The sequence below is a fragment of the Serinus canaria genome, chromosome 3, assembly GCF_022539315.1.
Source record: "Serinus canaria isolate serCan28SL12 chromosome 3, serCan2020, whole genome shotgun sequence".
In the NCBI taxonomy this organism is placed as follows: domain Eukaryota; kingdom Metazoa; phylum Chordata; class Aves; order Passeriformes; family Fringillidae; genus Serinus; species Serinus canaria.
In genome coordinates this window covers 91,635,391-91,658,108 of record NC_066316.1, presented here as the reverse complement: position 1 = coordinate 91,658,108, position 22,718 = coordinate 91,635,391, and the positions used below count along the sequence as shown (strand labels likewise).

General features: G+C 33.8%; 1 protein-coding gene across 1 annotated transcript in view; it reads right to left on the bottom strand.

The window, feature by feature from the left end:
• Positions 1 to 22,718, bottom strand: part of CSMD1 (CUB and Sushi multiple domains 1) — a 1,056,389-nt gene that overhangs the window by 136,293 nt on the left and 897,378 nt on the right. The window contains exons 28-37 of the mRNA XM_050972940.1: positions 22,508 to 22,646; positions 20,358 to 20,545; positions 18,278 to 18,472; positions 15,831 to 15,947; positions 14,688 to 14,801; positions 12,784 to 12,879; positions 5,308 to 5,511; positions 4,038 to 4,162; positions 3,333 to 3,429; positions 2,435 to 2,539 (exon numbers count right to left, since the gene is read on the bottom strand). Coding sequence (XP_050828897.1) covers positions 2,435 to 2,539; positions 3,333 to 3,429; positions 4,038 to 4,162; positions 5,308 to 5,511; positions 12,784 to 12,879; positions 14,688 to 14,801; positions 15,831 to 15,947; positions 18,278 to 18,472; positions 20,358 to 20,545; positions 22,508 to 22,646 — 1,380 coding nt within the window. The remainder of the gene's footprint in view (positions 1 to 2,434; positions 2,540 to 3,332; positions 3,430 to 4,037; positions 4,163 to 5,307; positions 5,512 to 12,783; positions 12,880 to 14,687; positions 14,802 to 15,830; positions 15,948 to 18,277; positions 18,473 to 20,357; positions 20,546 to 22,507; positions 22,647 to 22,718) is intronic.

The following is a 22,718-nucleotide window of genomic DNA, read 5'->3' as shown; positions in this document are numbered from 1 at the left end:
TCAAGGCCCTTCACTGTCCTCACAACCTTCCTTCAGAAACTTTTTAATAGCTTATTGTCATTTTTAGGAGTGGAATATACTTGAAAGTTAGATCTGCAAAGCATTTTATCTAGAAATAATCAAGGGACAAGCAAACAATGCAGGTGCACAGGGCCAGGAGTTAGATTCAATGGGTCCCTTATAACTCAGCATATTTTATGACTCTATGACTATTAACCTATTTTTCCTTATTTATTTTTTTTTTATTTATTGAAAGTATCTGATGTTCTAACATAGTATTTCACATTGAATGCTTTTTTTCCCAGATGGCTGATATTTTTGTGTTTTCTTTATTAACACAACCCTTTAGCAAAATGATATTTTATTCCAAATTTCAGATTGATTTCTGAACCAAAGGTATTTATTTTTCAGATGTTGCTTCAAATATTAGGTGAGACCAAACAATCAGAGACTTCAGAATTCATAATCAAATACTAGCAATATCTGCATAGAAAAGTATTTCCTTCTCTGCTTTTTCCTTGATCTGAAAAGGTGACTGCTCAATATAAACCTGTAAATTCTTGCTGTGGGAACTTGTTCAGTTTCAGTGCTCAGTCTCACAGAGAGATGTACTGTAGATGTACTGTATGCTCCTGCTAGCCCTGCAGAGACCACGTAGCCACGTAAGAAAGAAATTCTTTTCTTTCCTGTCAGACTATCAACAGAATAGCTAAAAAAGCTCTCAATGCTCAACATTGCTACCTTGGCCTGTACTGTGGTGCACTTATGAGAAACACTGCCCTTGAAATACTAGCACCACTGAAGTCCAGTAGATGCTTTAATGCAGCACAGTGGGGAAATTGGCAATTAAGAGACAAACAAAAGTAAAAATATAAGTGATTTTATTTGTTAACAGAATAGGTTTTTGCAGGAGTTGAGTTTCAGAAAAAATAAAACTGAAACAGTAAAATATAAAGATTTAAAATGTTCATTCTATGATTTCTAGAATTAATGTGTACTTCTTTATGCTTCACATGGAATTATACTTTCACTGTAGGTTAAAGAGAAATACTGGAAGAGGGAAAACTGTGGAGGAGGAGGTCTCCTGACAAGAAAAACCCAACCAAACAAAAAAACTCTTTCTCAAAATAGTGGATTCTAAAAAAATTCCTGCAGAGGTAATATTCATATTTTCATTCTTCATCATGACTAGAATGATTGTATCAAAATAACCCATACAACATACTTGCACATAAATGCCTGAACTATGCAGGGAATTGAATGAAAGCATAGGACTATCTTGTGACTACAGTCATATTCAAATATTTATTATGAGCTGAAAATCTAGTCTTTCAAAATTCTGTGCAGCTTTATATTTTATTTACAATTTTTTAATCTCAATCCAAAATAGAATTTATTAAAAATTATTCATGTTTATTTAGTTATGTGTAGTTCTTCAAAACATTAAAAACAACATTACCATTTTTAGATATTATTATTGGACTCAATGAAACATAAAAGGTAACTCCATTTTAAAGAAAATTCTTTGATGGCCTTTGAAAAAAGGATGTTTCAAAAGTTATAAGGATTTACTTTGTGACCTTTATCTAAGCACTCATCAGACAGTCAACTCATCATAGTACTTTTTAAATAGTAGGCTATTCTCAGCAATATCTACTTCCAATTAAAATCACATGACCTATGTCTAAACATATACTGAATTTACTATTACTCTATAGTATTTAAAGTTTTGGAGAGATGTAATAATACAAAAGTGTTTAAAATAAATATGATTAAAAGAGGTAATCCACTATGTTTATAACTCTACATCATTGTATTTTAGTATGAAGTTTCTCAGAAAACATATAAAAAGTTGATATATAGCAGAATTTGCCATGAAAATTCTTAGATCATTCTGTTTTTACCAATGATTTACCAAGATACCTATTGTGGTTTTTTGTAGCTCTGGAATTAAAATGTTGTTTTCTTGCAATTATAGTAATTTGTTGAGAGAAAATAATTTTAAGAAAAAAAAGAACTACAAGGCATAAATATATGCACATATTAATAGGAAAATATATTCACTGGTTTTATCTATTTTCAAGCAGAGAAATTAACTCCTACTCTTTTTTTTGTCACCTAAATTTCCAAATTAAGCTGAAATAAGTTAAGAAAACTATCATCAATATTAAACCTCACATTTAAAAAATGTTATTATAAATTGCCAGGGTAATTTGTTATGTGATGCTAATTTGTTAAAGTTGCTTTCTATCAATTTCAAATGTCACTTCATTTAAAATTTCAGTTTAATAGATACCACTTATACAAGGCTTGGTAGTCAGGAAAAAAAAACAACCAACCAAACGAGTAAGCAAATAGAGTAAGGTAAAATATCTGTTTCCTTTTCTATATGCATGTTTTTCCCGAGTAAGTTTCAAAAAAAAAGGAGCCTTACTTTTGTATTCTAGGTGAAAACCAGCTGCTGCCACACTAATGTCAGAGTGAAAATGAAGGTAAAGTTGATTGGAGGTGCTATTCAACAGTGCTGGTACAGTTGTACCTGGAAAAATAAAAGTTATGAATAAACTGTAGCATGCTGATCAGAGTTTCATACAGAAAAGACATAACCAGGACTGAATCAGACAGGCTTGTTTTCTTCTCATTCTCTTGTTGGGAATCAAATATTCTGCTGTGTTCTGCCTTGTTTTCTCCTGAAGTTGCAGGAGCAGTAATCATGAGTCTGGGTTATTATTCATGACCTAATCCCTATCTTTTGGTTTGGTTTACAGAACACACTCTTTCTATAAAAAAGTCTCATATAAAGAGAAAAAGTGTATGTACTTGATGTATTTTAAAAAACCGGTTATCTTGGGTTTTTTTATATTCCAGTTTTATTAAATTGGTTTGTTCTGTGAGGTCTGGTAAGTTTAGAGGAAGATTGAATGCTTCACCTTTTTCATGAGAAAGGCAGGCTAATAAGGATGAATTAAGTCAAAGCTATCAAGGGAAGCTCCTTGAATGCCAGTACCAATTTGTATCCGTGTATCTCCTCTATGTGAGGAGCAGGAAAGATAAAAGAAAGGATTTTTTGGAAAGTATTATCAACTAAATTCCACTAATCAAAGTTAAACATTTTAGCATCCTATTTTCTTCTAGAAACCTCTTAGAATTTGATTATTGACATGCTTAGACCACCTGGAAGTCTCCTCCCAAAACCAAGAACATTTCATAATGGTATCAGAAATTATGAATATATACTCCTTATCTATATGTGTGAGCAAATAAAGACATGTTCTCTCACATAGATATCTCTATATATAAAACTGTAACTTTAATTCATGGCATATCCTAACCTGAAAAGCTCCCAAGACGGGGTGCTGTCATATCTCCACCATCGTATATTTCAAGGGAGTCCCAATTATGTTCAGTGGCAAAGCTGATGACCTGGATCTATAAAACAGGACCACAGAACTTCTTTAGGCCAACAAGTCATGTGCATTTTTAAATGTTCTAAAACCAGCAAAATGAAAAGAGAACACGTAGCAAAGGAAATTAAAATAAGAGATCCAAATAAGAGACATCAGTGAAAGGAATGTAAATGAAAAATCAATATTCACTTTTTTGCATTGTGTTAACTCTTAGGAAATATGACACAAGGTAAGTAAGAAGGATTTTGAACACGTGTTGCATCATTTTGAATAATTACTCAAAGTGTAAATGAGCAGATAATCAACATAGCTGCAGCACTCTCAAGGGCTTCAGTAATACCCTAGCAGATAGAAAGAGTTGGTATTTGCATATCAGATTGAAGGATCAGGACCTGCTTTCAATATACTACACAATCAAAAGAGAAAACTGCTTGTTAATCACTTATCATTCATACCCCTATGTGAAAAAAAGTAACATAAAATAAAGCCAAGCAAAGGAAAATAAGGAGAAATCCAAAACACTAATATTTCAAGTATCCCACTCCCCAGCTATAGGACTACTAATTTATGAAATTTTTAAAAAATAAACAAAGTACTTAATATTTCATGCTTGACAGAATACAGACTTGCCTGAATACCTGATCCCTCAGTCACTATGATTTTCCACACACAATTCAAGCTGTTACCATAAGGTTCAGGGTAACCTGGTGAAAGAATAGTACCTCTGCGCTCAGTAAAATTCCCACTGCATGGCACTGAAAGAAAATATTTTCACAACTTATTACACAACTTAAACAACTTTAGAGAACAGAAAAGTAATAATAATTTTACTAAGATCAAGATAATTATAATAATCTGCTTTTGTAGCAGAAACACATAGTCATGAAGCAAGAATCTGAATTTAGAATGCATCTTATCTAAAATATGTTAATGATATCCAGCATAAGATACAACCTGTCTGAATAAACAATTCAGAAATGAACTTAATTTTGCATGTGTGAAGCCTAGAACAGCCCAGCAGCAGAGGTTTATCATGTCTTACTTAGAGTAACAACAAACTGTAAAGACATAATATTAAACACAATCCTGATGGACAGAAATAATGTGAATTTACCCACAGCCCAAGATAGTTCCAATACTGAATCTAGCTGATAAAGCAGTGTAGTACATTAAATATTTTTAAGTGTGTGCACATTTGGTTCTTTAAGGTTCAGGAAAACAGAACAACAACAGGAACGACAACAAAAACCCAAAAAAACCCCGAACAAAAAAACCCAACAAAATATGCAGAAAATAGGATACCTGCATTTATTTTTAGAACACTCTAATTAATGCTAGAGTAAATGCCTAGGAATACCAATGACTTTGGAATAAAAATTCAAATAGAGAGAAGTTAAAAACATTTCAATGTTTAAAAAAATCTTTAGTGCTATGCATTATTTCAGTGCAGGTCTACTGACAGGCTAAAGAAAATTAGTTATACTTAACAATGCTATCATCAATGTACACTATGCTTTTGCTTGAAAAAAGAAATCATTATCCTACGTGTGATGGAAATACACAAGCACTGTGTAATAAAGCAGGTAAAGACACTTCTGGAGAATTAAATTCTGTCTGTATTTCAAGCTGTAGATAAGTCATGAAAATAATGAATGTTTGAGAAAATGTGCCTCACCCTTGTTCATATAATCTAAGTCATTATATGAAACAGTATATTGCCTGTGAGCCAGCTGGTACTCAATTATTTCTTGATATGGAAAACCGCTCTTTTAAATTGGGCATGACTGATATTAATAGAAGGAGAGTGAATGTATGGGTTAAATACTATTTTCTGGAACAATTCCTGAATCCTAATTCAGAGACGTGTGACAGAAGAGGCAATGTAAATGTAATTGCTTACCTACACAACTTGGTACTGTGTCATTCCACTGAGCTAAGGCATTTGGCACAGACTGACAGCGGATAGCTTTGGAGCCTTGTAGCAGATAGCCTGGACTGCACTCAAATCGAACAACAGAGCCTGCTGAAAACTCAGAGCCAATTCTCCTTCCATATCTAGGCTCTGGAACTGAGCTGCACTGTGTATCGCTTGTGCGTGGAACAGCTGCATACAGAGAGAAAGAGAAAAAGTCATGAATACAAATGACATAATAAAAAAAATAGACCAGTCATAATAAAAAAATAGACCAGTAAAAATGCTGATTGTTTCTTAAAGGACAGAGATTAATTCATGTTACTTGCTCTGCTTCTGTGTTCTCAAAGAATGGACTAATGCATTCATGGCTATTAGCTGGAATGTGGTTTTGGGCTGTGCCTGTGGACAGTCATGTGAGTGCCTTGGCAGCTTGGAGACATTTTGACTTCGGATGCACAGCTTTAGGGATGAGATCACTGGGTGTTTCTGTGGCCCTCCTCAATGACAGGATACTACATCTGCCACCTACTTCATTTAATAAATATGGGGCCTTTGGCTTCTCACAAGAACTTTCTCATCAGAAGCCCAGAAAAATTTTAAGGTGTAGCTAATCAGATATAAAGAAAGTTTAATATCTTAAAAATATTTGATTTATCATATTGGGGAATATAAAGTGATAACAATACACTCTCCAGGCTATTTCAGTGTTTTCTTTTGACAACACTTATTTTAACCAATAATGTCTGGGAATTCATAAACCTGATGAGATACAAGAACAGTTAAAAGACTGCAAGCAATATATAAAGAGGAAAATAATAATATTCATTAGAAACTAATAGGATAATTTTCCCTTTGGTTTCATTATTTAGAAACACTTCTTGATAACAGGTATTTTTTATGTTAACTGAATTTTACTATTGTGCATGTTGTTCATATATAAAACTTCCTCTTACTACATATCATTTTGCAGTCAGCTAGTAAATGCCAATTTAAAAACAAACTAGAATATTTATATAGAAAATTACAGAGTGTGCAATATCATCTATGTTTTACACTATAATAAAATAAAGGTAAATTAAAAATAACCTTAATAAATATTTGCAGTTTTTTTGTGTGAGGGACATGATCAAAAACTTTGTTTCATCAGCTTGGTTTGTTGAAGAATTAGTTTTAGAGCGACACTGCATCTAGATATGAATAAGTAACGCCATGAAAATTGCCTGCCATTTAGTCCTTAGGTAAATAACACAAAATGGCACCAGGAAGGAGGAAAAAAAAAAAGAAAGTAGGTGCTACGCTTTATTCCTGGAAGATTATGAAGCATAGTGCTTCTGCCTCACTAATGTAAACAGAATCACAGCTGTGTTTAGTTTTGTTTTACATTATTGTGTTTAAATTCCTTTGCTGACCCATAAGAGTGAAGATTGATGTTTCTATCTGTTCATGGGCAAAAGCGCACACACCCTCACCACACCTGTTCAGCTACCCTGGTCACTAAGTAAAAGACAAGGTGTAGAGAGTTTATACACATGTATTTTAATATTGATAACTTTACACTCATACTATTTCTTATACTGTCATTTGCTCTATTCAGAATCATAATTAAATTTCAAGTACTTGAAAATGCTCTAAAAATTAAGGTTACTTAACAAGTTGGATATGGAACAGTAATTGAAATCAATTATATCTTAGATTTAGCATTTTACATGGAACACATTTAGCGGAACAACGAAAGTTGTAATTTATGATTGCATTAAGTTGTTTAAGTGTTGCTACCACATATAACAGTTAAGTTTTCCCAAGTATTACTGAATGTAGAGAAAAGCTTTTTCTGAGAAGATTTAGAAATAATTAATACTATCAATAATAGAAAAATAAATTTTCTTTTTTATTAATATGCAGCGAGTTGATTAGTCAGACAAAGTGAGACATACTGTAATATGTATTTTTCTTCTAAATTAGCATGTTGGTTGGTTGTAGATTTTAACCTTGAAAGCTACAGAAAGTTGTAAAATGTACTCAGGATTTAAAGAATGGTCAGAGGTAAACTAGCATGCTCCTGCATTTGCACAATATGGCAAAACAATAGCAAATCCATTTTATTTTTTTTTTTTAATGTTTAAACACCTTACACAGTATAAACAAACAACTTACCTTTCAGCAAACATAATATACCTGCCTTTGTTCAAATAAATAGGCATTTGTCATTAAGTTCTCAACAGGACCTCAGTATCACACAAATGCTCTGTGAAACTTGTTCCTGCATGCAGTTCTTAACCCCAAGTGCAGTCAGGAAACCCTTCTGCACTTGTGGAAGGAAAATGATGAAACCATAGTTCAAGGATTTCACAGTCACAGTTCTTCCTGATGATAACCTGCAAGCCAGATGCAGACTGCCAGGTCAATTCAGCTGACCCAGCTTGCTCTTTTTTGCTCTTTTATTTGGACTAACAGCCTTTTCTCTTCCCAAGCATCTTCTGCAGCAGCACTGTTTTACTCAAACCTTTTTCTTCCTTGTTATTGTATAATGACTACACTGGAATAAATGACGACTTTAGAGTTGCCCACATGATGATGGCTGCTCACAGGTCCAATCTGTCATATGCCTGGAACTACAGCTTCTGCCATGCAATTCAGCACTATCCATCCCTTGGTCAGGACTGCTTGTTCCAATGGGCATTTTGGCCATGAGGTAAATAATTCACAATTATGTGACAGAAAAGGGCTCAGTATATTCTTGTGGACAAACCAGTTTAGATTCAGGAAATTAAAACTTAATTATGCTTAATTTGTTACCAATTTTACACAAGCCTCTGATTCAGGAACTAAAAAGAAAGAGGACACCAAAAATCAATCAAGTTAATTAAACAGTTTTACTTCATTCTCACCAGCCTCAGGCTCAACTTCAAACACCTGTCTTCTCCTTCTTTTCCTCAACTTTTTTGTGTCCATTTTGCTGTATCAGTGTGGTGAGAAGCAGCACAGGAATTTGGGGTATATGCTTTCTTTTTGCTTTCCCCCACCTCCCCCAACAATTTATTTAGAATTTTACTCATCTTTCTCTTCCTTTTTGCTACTTCAGGTTTCCACATCTCCCTGTTTCTGAGTGTTTCTCCTCCAGAGTGGGTCATTCCTGGGCTACAGTGCCTCAAAGATGTCCCCTACTGCAGAACAGTACTTTCATAAGCTGCCAACCCTTCTGAGGAGTTCTCACTCCAGCAGGTGTCACCCACAGGCCACAATCCCTTTGGAATTACAAGCCCTTTGCCTCTTTCCAAGAGTGCCTCCAACAATCCCTCCAGCAGCATCTCTAGCAGCACATACCCAGGAGCACCTCTGTCCCAAAGCAGTTGTCACTCTCAAATATTTCTGAGGCACCACATGTTCCTCTGACTGGTGGGAATGTGGTCATGTGGGAGATTGCTTACAGCAGCTTCACAGGATGCTGCTTGTGAATGGCTCATGGTAGCTGCTTACAGCAGCTTCACAGGATGCTGCTTGTGAATGGCTCATGGTAGCTGCTTACAGCAGCTTCACAGGATGCTGCTTGTGAATGGCTCATGGTAGCTTAAGGCCTCCTCCCACACAGGTCACCACCTCAGCCACCTGCTAGTTAAACTTTTAGTTTCTCACATATTCAAAGCTTATCTCTCTTACCTAAGAGGTTACATGAACTGACTGAAAATTTCAGCATCACTCCTGGAGTATTTTCTATTCATTCTGTGAAAGAAACTCTTGCTCAGCTTCCTATGGGAATAACATCTTTCCCTATGCATTTTTTCACTCAAATTTTTAAGAGAGGGGAAACTACAGAAAAAAAATCCTTCCTGTTTCTCTAACCCTTGCTTAGCAACCACATCTGGAGAATACCAACAACATCTGTGCAGGCAAAGGACACTTTTTAAGTCAGATTTAAGAACGTCCTATAACTCTCAGTAACAGTAATAGTAATAAATTTGGGAAATTTGCATACATGCACTAGTAATCTACACTTTTTTTGGTGTAACTAGACATTTTAGCACCTCTCAACAAAGAATGCCAGATCATGTGATTTAATTATAATATTCCCTTATGAAAGTTATTTTCCTGTGAGCAAGCTATCTCTGACATTATAGCAAATAAAGTGGCAGTTTACTAGCAGTTTACTCTTGAATTAGTTCACACACCAGAAATACTTTTTCAGACTAAAAGCTGACATTTTACTGAGATCGGCCCTGACAGCCAGAAACATCCATGGCTGCAGTTGTATCAAATTATTCTATAGCCAGAAAGAAACACTCAATGACATTTAAAACTGAAATTTTGCTCAGTTTTTCAGAAGTTTTACTAATACTCTGTTAATGGTTACTGTGAGACAAGAAATGCTAAAGATACAAAATCACCATGAGGTACTATTTTTTTAAATCTTCTTCTCCCCCTTCCCCTTCCCCCACATCTCTCCCCCTCACCCTAGTTTGAAAAGAACTTTCTTAAGAATAGATGCAATGCAACCTATAGATAACAACAAAGTAAGGTAGTTCCACACTGCTTAAAATGGGATTTAAATAGTTAATGGAAAAATGTAGCATAGTTTCTAACATCTATAAAAAGTTAGGTGAAAAAGGTCTGTTCGTTTAAAAGGTGACACAACTGACAGCTCAGCTGAAATGCCTCCAAGATTATTTCAGTTGGAAGAGGCAAACAACACCCATCCAATTCAGGACTGAAAAAGTAAAGTATATTATTAAGGGCATTTTTCAAATCCCTCTTAAACACTGACAGGCTCAGGGCATCAATCCCCTCTTCAGGATGTCTGTTTTAAAGCAGGACATAATGTGTCATGGTAGCACATATAAAAAGTAATACCAACAGTCTTAGTTCTGCTCTCTAATTACATTTAGCAGACAATGTGTGGCTGTGCATTTTATTCTTGTTACAAATTAGATCAACTTGATTGTTAAAGCCACAATCTTCTTTTACTCTTTTTTTTGTCTTGTCTCCTTCATCCTAGTATACTAACTTTCTTAATAATCCTCTTTAAAATATCAATTGACCTAATAAACTAGTTCATGTATTGTCTAACAACAACAACAAAAAAAAGACAAATATTAAAACCCCATCAATATTTGGATGGTAGAAAGGTAATTACTTTTTAAGGAAGAAACTCTGTACTGTTGCAGTCTGAGTTATAAAAAAAATAGGCTCTTGTTTCTTAGGTGATGTCATAGTAGGAAGACAAGCATAAGAAAGCCTGGAAAAAAAAAAAAGCCCAGTCTTCTTACATGTGATTGTTCTTAGCATATATCAACATACCTGACCCTAATGTTTTAGAAGACTTGATAAATATTTAGTCTCCTATTACAGACACTCTTTAAGTATTGCATTAATTACAAGGAAATGTGATCTTCTGAGAAAAGTCATAGATGGCATATCCAGATAAAAAGAAGTTTTTGAGAAAGTGGCATCACAAAAGCCATTAAAACTGAATCAGAAGTTAAGCCCCTATCTGTCGGTTTTTCAAACCAGAAAGAAAGTGAAATAAGGCAAGCAATGACTTTTTCTCCCTCGAGCCTTCCTTTTAGCTTTTACCTATAGTGTTGTCAACCTAGACTTCTCAAGCTGTGTCAGAGAGGCATTCCATTTTCTATAGTAATTATCCTCCATTTTTCAGTAAATGTTTCATACCACTGTGAAACAAAATTGAAATCAGCCCAGTGGAAAAGTGAACAGGGAAGAAGGTCAGCCTGGAATAGAGGGCAATAAATAAAATGATTGACTTTGCAGACCAGATTACTGTGTTCAGTGTAAAAGTGGATGTCATTTCTGAAGCATTTAAAAGGTTAGCAAGCAGGTGGTCATTGGAAGTATGATCACATGCTTTATGTGAAGAGGAAAAAAAATCTCAGAAAGATAGAGCTTATTAAATACCACTGATTCATTAATCAATATATGTATACATATATAACTATACTTAGTGAAGCTCTTAAGATATATTTTAAAATATATTAAAATCCCATGGCATTTAAATAGCTTCATGATTTTTCTGGGACAAATAAAGTGACTTTTTCTATTTCATTTTGTGCTCCCATTTGTTAAAAACAATTTTTTACACTTAATAAATGTATAAATATCTGAAATGAGGCATAGCATTGTGCTCTCCTGGAGACTTCCTGTTCAATAGCACTCTCAGTGTGTACATATACAGCTAATAGAATCATGGGGTTTTATCACTATGAATTCTTCAAAAGCAGTAAAAAGTAACACTTCAGAGTCTTAACAATAACAGAGTAAGACAGAAATATGTCCTTCATATGCAAATGGATAGGAACTCATGCTGAAAGCCCTTTTCTAACTCCTAAGTTTACAGTCCTCCTCTTTTACAGTTAATTTTGATGATAAGTTTTAATGCAAGTGTATATAAGATACTTTTGATGTCTAATAAGAGCAGGTAACAGTATCTTGATATATATCCAAAGGAGAACTTGCAGTCATGGTGATACCTTTATTTAAACACAGAAGTCAGAAGGCTTAATAATCAATCCTACCAAGTGTCTTTAAACTGTGGAAATTTTCTTGAGGTGAGGCAGTTCTTTCCATTTATTTGCTGTGTCCAACTAGGACACTAGAACTCCACATATAGAACTGCAATCTTAATTAAAAAAAAAAAAAAGATAGAAGAAGAGGAATCTAGAAATCTTGATAATATTACTTAAAACTATTCCAAACCACTTTTACGCTTCACTTTAGCAAAGGTTTGCAATGACTGTCTCATTAAGCTTACTGGGTGTGTATGCAATACATCTGGTGAGCTGTCCAGAAGTCAGTCCCTTTGGGACTGCATTTGTTGCCTGTACAGGCAATGAATCTGTAAGCAATGCTTCTGGTGTCACCAGACTGCATTCAAGACTCATGGATCAGCTAAGTGTACCCAGCTGCCCAGCAGAATGCTAACAGACTTGGCCATGCCGTGACATTCTTGCATTTCAGCTGCAGTGGGCAGACATGTACAAAAGGTCTCCTCAAGTTCAGCTGGGTCACAAACAGACCAGTAAGTCTCCCACCCACACTTCAATACTGAAATTGATGGTCTCTCCTGCAGCAATTTTCTCTCCCAGCTCTTCAAGATAGAATCTTTAGCAACCTGAACATAAACTCTTTAAAAATCAGCTCGGAATACTGAGAAAGACTAATACAATTAAAAACGCTCCTAAACCCCTTGAGCTCACTCAGCAGTAAGGGAGACACAGATTGCCAACTACTGAGGAAGGCTAGACATACTCAAGTTTGTGAGACAAGACAGGATAAACAGAGAAAACTTCTGTTAGAAAGCCAGTCTGCCATTAGAAGTCCCTGATCTGTGGAAAAAGGTTTAGACTACACTCACGTTTAAAGCAGTACATTAAGGCTTATGCAGAATCAAAAACCATGCAGTTCATAAAATTGGCACCAGGGTCTTCCCTTCCCAAAAGTAGACATGTTTACCTTGGTAAACAAAGTGAAACCCCCTGGCTGATGCCCCACTCTTAGCACTGAATCGCAGAAGAATTTGATTAGATGTAGCCAAAGGTAATGTCTCTCCTACAAATGGAAAAAGAAAATAAATACACAAACCAGAAACAAGTTAAAACTCTTCAATACACAATCAAATATGCTGTTAAAAGACACAGTTTCATGTTTTCCTCTATAGTTAAAGAAAGCATAAATAACATTGTACAAAATTAAGTTTGCCATTGCAGAATAAAAAGACTTCATGATTTAAGAAGAGAAACCTGGAATTTACTGCAGCAGCTGATACTAGAGCTCCACTAAGCTACATGACAAGAACCCTATTGCTGTTTGGGGCCAAAATTATTAAAAGACTTTTTAGTTAACTCTTTTCTGTGACTGAGAAGTTTACTTTGCCTTGCAAAACACATTAAACAAAGAAAACTATTTGAAAAATACCACAGGAATCTTCATGGAATGTTTACCATATCAAGAGTAAAACAGAGAGAAAAAACTCAGGACTTGTTTCATGTAGTGGCTTCAATAAATATGTGGTCACACATGAACTATATTACATTATTAAATTTCTTATGGCCTTGCAAATTTTATTTCTGATTTGAGAATTAATAAAAATATTTAATATACTTTATCTCATTTCCTGGCATATTTGTCAGGAGTCATGACAGAAGTTCAATAATGAAACCCTATAGACAAAATTGCAGTACTTCTAGGATAACTCCACTACATATGACTTTTTTTTTTATTCTCCCTGGACTGTATGAACCCATGTTTTATGAAATTCTTCAGAAATGAATGATGATTTAAAATATCATCTAGGTATATAAGTCTTATACTTTAATTAATTTTTTAATTTTGCAACTAGGAGAATCCTATCCTGAATCAATGAAAATCAGATATGTCTGAAGCAATAAATAAAAATTGGAAGTTTAAATACCCTTTGATTATTTTTATATGTCTGTTGTGAAAATAGACATTAGTTCCAACTTTTATATGACAGCTTGATGCAGTAAAATTTGGTGTTGGGATCAGCTGTCTCAAGTTTAAAAATTTAATTTTGTTTTGTAGCTGAACTTTTGTCAGCAATTAAACAAATCTTAGAATTTTTTGTGAACTCATGACACAAGTAGCTGGACTCACCAGGGGAAAATTAAGAATGGAGTTTTTATTGTAATATTATATTTACTATAAATCAAATAGATATATGACATTCTTTTCCTATTAAGCATTTCTCCAATTATTCAAAGTAAAAGTCACGAAGCCTTCAATGGCCCTGCACTGCAAAAATATTAAACTCACATATAAACTCTCCAAAATACTAGAAGTGTTTAACCAAGCATTAATAGCTGCAGAAATATAAAAAAATAAACTTACATATCATTGAAGATGAACACATTCATTATATATGCACACATTGGAAATTTGACCGTGTTGAAATCCATATAAACTTAATTATGATTTCACAGGGTCAACATTTTGCTATAGTTACCTGAATGCAACAGCTGGCCTGCTTTTAGTCTAAGTGCATGTTTGCATACAGATAATTGCATTTTGCAAACAGGAGTAATTTGTGTAAATTAGCCATTCAGAATATGTAGATGTGTATTTCAAAAGGTTCAAGGGAGAGAAGACAATTATACCATCCAATCTGCCCTCTTACATAGGGATCTGAGAACTTCATTCAACACCCACCCCAGGATCAGTTCTTGCCTAACCATCTGTTCCAGAATAATGTCTTGATTCAAAGATTTAGAAGGGTATTCCACTTCCGTTAGCATCCTGTTAAAATAATTTTATTTCCAAAGTAAATTTGTAACATTCTCCTGATTATTTTTTTTCCCATACTGAGCTATGTAAGAAATGTACACTTCTTTATTAATTACCTGAGTGGGATCCAGACAGAGAACTAAGAAGTCTAGCCTGAGAGTTTTCTCCATCAAATAATTCTGCCACATCATTCAAAGCTGTCTGAAAATAGGCAAATTGTCCAAACACAACTAAATTAAAAAAAAAAAATTAAAAAAAAAAAAGATAGAGAGGAAAAAAAATTAGAGGAGATAAAAGAAGATTTGCATTAGTACTTATTTTATCAGAAGGCTATAAAAACGGATCAAATATTAAAAAAATACCAGTGTGTTACCGACTTTGACATATTGCTACAGTTAATTTGCACTTCATTTGTACATAATTTAAATTATATTAATAAATAATTTAATATTACATATCACTAAGTATTGAATAGTTCCCCAAATTCAAATATCATCTAGCCACAGAAACAGGAAGCAAAACCAAGTCAATAATGATATTATTTTGTCATTCTAGCCATGTATATTTTGTTTACAGCTGAGTCCTTACAGGTTTCCTCGTACACAGAAAGTACCAAATGCAGTAAGTTGCTGTGAAATAAGCCTCTTGGTAAACAAGTAGTAAAATGAATCTTAATTCTATTTGTCTGGACTTAGGAAAAACCTGCTTTATGGGAAACTACACCTAACATACAACTGCTAGAGTTTTAGAGATTCTGTCCAAGTATTTAGACACATTGGTCTAAATCAGTTTTGTGATTTTCACAAGCATTTCTGGTACTTTCATGCAGAATTGCTTACACTGTACATCTTAAACAAATGTGATTCCACTCATCTTACCCTTGTCATAACATGAAAGACAAAAAGTTAGAAAGTAAGAGGAATAGAAGAGCTTGTTTGCTGACACCTGATTTTACTTTGCAGGAAGCAGAAATGAATGATTATCCTATGATGATAAACAATGAATGTGTTCAGGATATGCTTAGATAGCAAACATGTCTTATCTGAAGTCAGTTGGTTACTCTAGGAAGAAGTAAAAGGTTAAAATCCTAGAATAATTTTCTATATCAGGAATATATTTAGTTTTATAAATAATTTGCAATACAATGTAAACCTAAGGTCATTACTCCACATAAAGGACATTTAAACAGTAGGACAATGATAATGATTGGCAGTGTAGGACAATGATAATGACTGAAAATGAATAGAAGAAATTCTTACCAAATTCTTTAGGGACAGTTATTGAATAATGGCAAGTCTGTCCAGCAGTGTAATTATGAGGATAATTTGGTGATAAAACCACTCCCTCTGATCCAGTATACTGCCCTCCACATGGTGCTGGAAAAAAATACAGAGAACCATGCTATGTTGTTTACAGCTGTCTATATTAGTTACATTTGGAAAAAAAAAACTAAATATCACAAAATGACACTTTAAAGGTTTTGCCTTTTTTTGGTTTACCTGTTCTGAAATATCTAATGGTTATTTCTCAGGAGATAATTTTATTATAATTTCTTGAAAATTAGAATTCATGAAAGTTTTACTTGACTACAAGTATTCACACAGGACTAGAAGTAAAAGTTATTTAATTGAAAGATACTGTAAACACTGGTTTTACGTTGGGTTTTCATTTAAATATTTGTCTATATCTATCCATGGTAAAAACAGGTCAGGAAAATATATGGTGCTGCATTAAAAATGGCACAGAGGAATACATAGATATGCTGACACTACCCTACGGAATGCAAAAATTCCGCTTTGTGAAAGTATGCTTGAATTGCTTTATTTTCACATCTTACTAGATGATAATAAAAATTGCACATACATTATACATATCAAAAAATCTTTGGCTTCGTATGTATGCAAAAAAGCAAGCAAAAGAAAGGTAAGAGAAACTTTTTAGAGCTACAGAAGTTAGAAGATATATTTAAGAATTGTGGAGCTCAAATCCCCAAGACAAGTCAACATTTACATGAGTAGTAGTTCTGTCTGTATCATGAGAAAAACAATGAACAGTGCATCATGCATGGCACGTTCCTCCATGTATAGGCTGCAAGTGTGGCATATTAAGGGACAGATGGAGGGGTAATTTTTAAGTTCAAATATCTCCTTGTGCTGGATATTGAGTAAATAGATTTCTATTTACTGAAAACAAAGTACTGCTCTCACTCTTCTCACATTTTGGAAAATCCTGGCTTTCTATCAAAAATCTTCATTGAAAGATAAGTCTTGTATTAAATTATTTACATGCAATTCAGTGCTTTTTTTATTGTGAGAAATTATTTCATAAAAAACAATAGTTTTCACCAGAATTACAGACTGTTGTAAGAATTTATCTTACACAAGAAACCGATAATGAAATTATTTTATAAATAAATAAATGGATAAATAAGGTTATTTAAAATTAACACCATCACCATAATTTGCTTTCAAGCAATGAAGATATCATTCTGCTATAAGACTCAAAGTAAATCAATGTTACCCTGCTAGGGCATCTTGCATATAGCAGAGAACAACCTAACAGCTTCCTGGAAACTGACTCGGAGGAGGACCTGTGGCCCAGGTGGCCAACAAGGTCATTGATGAGGGGCTGTGAAAGTACCTTGTAACCAACGCCTGGCTCTGCAGACATGGCTCATGTGCTGTGGAGCTCTGCCTAGTGAGTGAGCTTGTGCTTTGGATATCCTTGGCTCTTAGCCCTTGCTGAGCAGACCTGTTCTTTCTGCTCCCTGGCAGGTCTTTAAAATCATGTTTGAAATATCTGTACAAGTCTGAATTCCTTATACAAAAGGCAGCAATTAATACTACAAATCCACGTCTTCTCTTAGCTGCTTATATGAATTATTCAAAAATCCAATGTAATGATAGAAGATCAGAAGTTTGATCTTTCAGTAGGCCGAATAGGATTATGTAGCTGAGGTGAAACTCAAATATCACAAGGAATTTGTTCATGGCATGAATTTAAAGTCTTCATTATTTCTTTCTCTTCTTGCTTTGAGGATATCAGATACTATGCTACAAAGCCTGATTACCACATGAAATTCTCAAGTCATGAACATTTCATTGCAATGAAAGTGTATCAGACCTTAATTTAAAACAAACTCTAAAGTTATGGAGTTATAGAAATATTTCCTTCTAAATTGTGTTTTTCTATAATTAAAAATCTAAAATTTTGAAGGAGATTATTTTTCAACATAAATAAATTAGTACTTATGGACTTTATTAACTAATATATGCAACTTCTTTTTGGTTTGTTAAATTTGTAAACACTAAAACAAGGAATAGAGGATAAATTAGTTAGCCACAGTTCTGAGATGTCACTCTTATTTTCTGCCTCAGTAACTACAATTCTTATTCCAAGGTGACAATTAATGCAGCATTGAGATGGTTGTGATAGCTATTCTAAATAATACTGGGTGTGTAAAGAATCTTACATATTACCTTGCAATCATTATATGAACATGTGTTGATTCCAGAGTATAAAGACATTTTAAAATACTTAATATATTATTGACTAAGCTATAGTCCAATACTCATCTTAATTCTTATTTTTTTACCTCATTTTTTTTGCACAAGATGTATGTGTAGAAATAGTGGAAATAGCCTTAGGGACTGAGAAATTGAATTCACTGGGCAGACAAGGGAAATGGTAAGAAAACAGTACATACCATTACAAGATGGCAATGCTCTGTTCCAAGCTGGCTTTCCATCTGCACCAATTACACATGTTATAGTTGAAGGTTCAATAATCTTATATCCAGAATCACACTGGTAAGTAATAGTTGAACCAAGCTTAAAGTCTGTTCCAATTCTTGTACCGTTCATGATGTTTCCAGGATCAAAACAAGCTTCCCGTGGCTTTTCTGTTAAAATGAATTACAGTAAATCTATATATACTTTCAATAAAGAAAAAGTAAAACAAACACTTCTAACTATTCTCAATGGGTTTTTTTCAGACAGTTTAATTTATTCAACAGCTTATTAATATATTATTCTTGTTGAATCATATATCATGGATGTTTGCTTAAGATTGATTATCTGGTAGAGGAAATTATAATGAAGCTGAAGCTGAATGACTCCAATAAAGTTTCGTATTTAGTATTTAGAAGAAGAATGACGCCTTCTAGAATTCACCACTTCTATATGTATATTTGTGACAAAAGGAAGACTAGGGAAAATATGAGTCCTCTCCAGAAAGAAATGGGAGACATGGTTACCCAGATTACCCAGGACATGGAAAAGGCTGAGGTAGTCAACAAGGGAATGTAGCAATAGGACAAGGGAGAGTGGCTTCAGACTGAGAGAGGGTAGGTTTAGATTAAATATAAGGAACTAATCCTTTACCATGAGGGTGGTGAGGCACTGGAACAAGTTGCCCAGAGGAGTTTTGGATGTCACCTCCCTGGAAGTGTTCAAGGTCAGGTTGGATGGGGCTTTGAGCAACCAAGTCTAGAGGAAGATGACCCTACCATAGCAGGGGCGCTGGAACTAGATGATCTTTAAGTCTCTTCCAACTCAAAAGTGTTCTATAATTTTATACATTTTATTTAAAAGTACTAAATAATATAAATCAGAAAATATTAAATTATTAGGCAAAAATATATGGTCCATTAGGTACAATAACTTTTTAAAATACAGTATTCTGTTCTTGTATCTTTTATTTTTATCTCATTATAATTTAATTTAACTCTCAGTTACATAGAGGAACCCATATATCCCTATGCTGAAAACAAAACATAGAGTGAAAATGTCTCACATGTATGCACATTTTCAATTGCCATTTTTATCTCTTTATCTCCTTCTGCTCAACATCTCATTTTCTTTCCTTGCAGGACTTGCAGACTTCCTGGAACAATTTTTTTTCCATTTTTTGATGTTTTGTTTAGATGGGAACAAATAGTCTAAGATTTCATTTATGGCAATATGACAATTACTTTGGGAAAAAGAACCTTGCACACATGGAGAACAACGCATTATGCTGGATGACAGATGAAGACTAAATATGAAAATGATTTTATAGTTCTTTCTCACTCCTTTTCCTTTATAAGTATATTTTTTCTGTATTTCTTAGATCTTTTTGTTCTTCATTTTTAACATGATTTTTAATGTGGTTTGCTTCAATTGCCAAGAATAAGAAGCTGAGGCAGCACTTCTGCTACTGAAAAACAGCTTGATAAAACTCAGCAAAGATTATAATTAAACCACTGACAACATCTGTGACTGGAAAAGAAACCAGCATCTTCAGTGATTGTCTGGCTTTAATAAACAGTCACCATATCCCAGTCTCTATCAAGTCAGAGGCATCTTCTGAAAAAACAAAAATGTAAATACTACCCAGGACTATTAATTCAAAAATGCATTTCTAGATTGAAAACAATGGGGAAAGGAAAACATATTGGTATGTATTGTCAAGAAAGAAGAAGTAGTCAGGTGGCCTTCTTGGGTAAGACAATTTCACTACTGCAAAAATTTTTCCAAATGTTACTTTTGATGTGCATCTTCTACCTATTTTTTGTTTTCTGGAAGATGAAAATGTGCAGAAGTGATGTGAAAGACATTTCATGTAACAGGATTTCTGTGTTCCTTCACCTATTAATAGAAAACTGTTTTTAAAACATACATTGATGTGTAAAGGTATTTGGCAATTCAGTTATAAGTACATACAGAAGGAAACAGATTTGAGTCTCAGTAATTACTAAGTAACAAACATTTTTTTTGCTTTTATTTAGACTATAATGAGAAGAGTACCTTTATAGTCAATGGCAAATCCTGACATTCCAACAGAAGCATCACTGCGAAAAGCCAAAAACAGACTGTTCCCACTGCTCTCTATTCTTTCAGGAGCCTGTGAGCCTTGAAAACTGCCAATTAGAGGACTGTTGGAATCTTCTCCTTCATAAATATGTAGAAAATCATAACTGGGTTCCATATTGAAACTGAAAAAGAAGGGAAAAATAATTAAGTCTTCGGAGTTTTTTATGAGTTAAACATTACTGTAACTGTAGTTGCCAATTTTCTGCCTAACACATTTTCTTCTCCAGAAATAAATGCCTTTTTAAACATGATTTGCAGTAAAAAATTCACTGTGGCATTCTTTTTGTCATTGATATGAACACCTTAAGCTTTCCAAAAGCCATTATGAATATCCTCCCACCTATCTAAAACACCTTTCTCAAGACCATGGAATCATGATTCAGAAAGGCTGCCTGTGACCACAGGACCAAAGGAATGATCCAAAAAAGTAGCTTGAATTAAAAGTCCAGCTTTTATTTGGCTAAACTCGATGACACTAAATCCACCCATTACTAACATGCTTATCATTTTAGAAACAAGATCCTTTCATGGATAGACCATGATCTTGGAACTTGTCTTTGTTCTTACCCAGATGATATCAGACATGATAAACTAATGTGAATTAATATTAATTCTCACTTATCTATCTATGTTATGCTATATTTGATGATATTTATATGTTTTACAAAGAAATTATGAAGATAATATGAATGGAATGTCTTTCAGAGGATTTTGAGGTGAGTTCAGGAGATGTCCCTGCTCTCTGGGAGGTGGCCAATGTTACTGCAATTTACAAGAAGGGTGCAAGAAATGAACCAGGGAACTCCAGGCCTGTCTAACTTCAGCTGCTGAAAAGTGTGTGCATTACTGGACTGCAACCATTTAGAAAATTTATTGGAAGTATACCATAAACAGAAAATTCCATTGTATTTTGCATATTGTACTCCCTACAATAATACTCACAAACAAATCTGAATGCTGAGTAACTGTTTCTTTCATCTTATTTGAAATTAGCATTTGAGTCGATTTTTTTAGGCAATCCAGAGAAATATCATGTGACATCTTCAAGAGTGTAATAAGTGGAGAACTATTCTCATCCATTATTGTTATTTTATAAAATACCAGAATAACAGAATTACTTTATTTTTTAATATGTAATTTCAAGTACCTTAGGATTCCATTCTTTAATTTTGTGTCTATCAATAGTTTTTAGAAAAAAATTTTCAGTCCATAATTAAAGAAACAGGATTTTATTTTAAGTTTTTGTTGTTTGGTTGTTGTTGTAGTTTTGGTGTTATGTTGCTTTTTTTTTCACAGAAAGGGTAAAAATATTATACAGCAAAATTCTCAACATGCCACCATCTCCTCCTAAAAGAATCACAACTGATCAACATTCCACTGAAGTAAACAGCAATGTTGCTGCATGCTCAGCTTTAAAATCACACTTAAAACACAGTATCAAAAAATGAAAAAAAAAATTGCATTTGCATCCACAGATACAGCAAGCAACATGATTATATAGGACTGATTCAATTAGAAATGACAAACTGAAGGCATGAATATGACTATATCCCTGAACTTCAACTTGTAAAAATCAATGTAACATCATGGGTTGATTAAGGAACACAGAGGAAATAATTAAAATTATGAAACAATATTATCTCAGTGTCTTTCATCTCTTGACTAAGTAAAACAATATTTTTTCTCATCTGTGCACTTTAAGCAAAGTATATTTAGGCTGTATTTCTAAAAATCTGAAAGAACTGACTTGCAGATAGAATCTCCTCTGCACTTTCAGTCTCAACTATTAGTTACAGTAGCATAAATCAAGCACTTCTACAAATGATTATGGTCTTTAAAGGATTTTTATTTGATTTGTCACAGAAAGTTTTGTTTTTCAGGAACATATTGGATAGCAACTGTTCCACACAGCTGTATATTTTTCTTTTACATTATTTGGAATCAATGATATAGCACATATTAGATATATGCTCCAGGACATAGACAGATAATTTAATTAGAAACTTTAGGAAATTCTGAATTGCCATTTTTAGATTTGACATTTAAAACCCTTTAAAACAAAGGCATTCATAGAGAAATGGTACCTTTTGAATATCAAGGCAATGACAAAGTCAGGGTTTACTTTTATTCTCCAGTCACATTCTTTCCCAGGAGGATAAGGCTGTGGATAGTTAGGTGATAAAATAACTCCTGCTGGGCCTGTCAGGTTTCCTCCACATGCAGCTGTCACAACGTAAAAAGAAATAGGAATATAGTCACATATTAAATTCACAAGCACATATTAGCTTTTAAGTA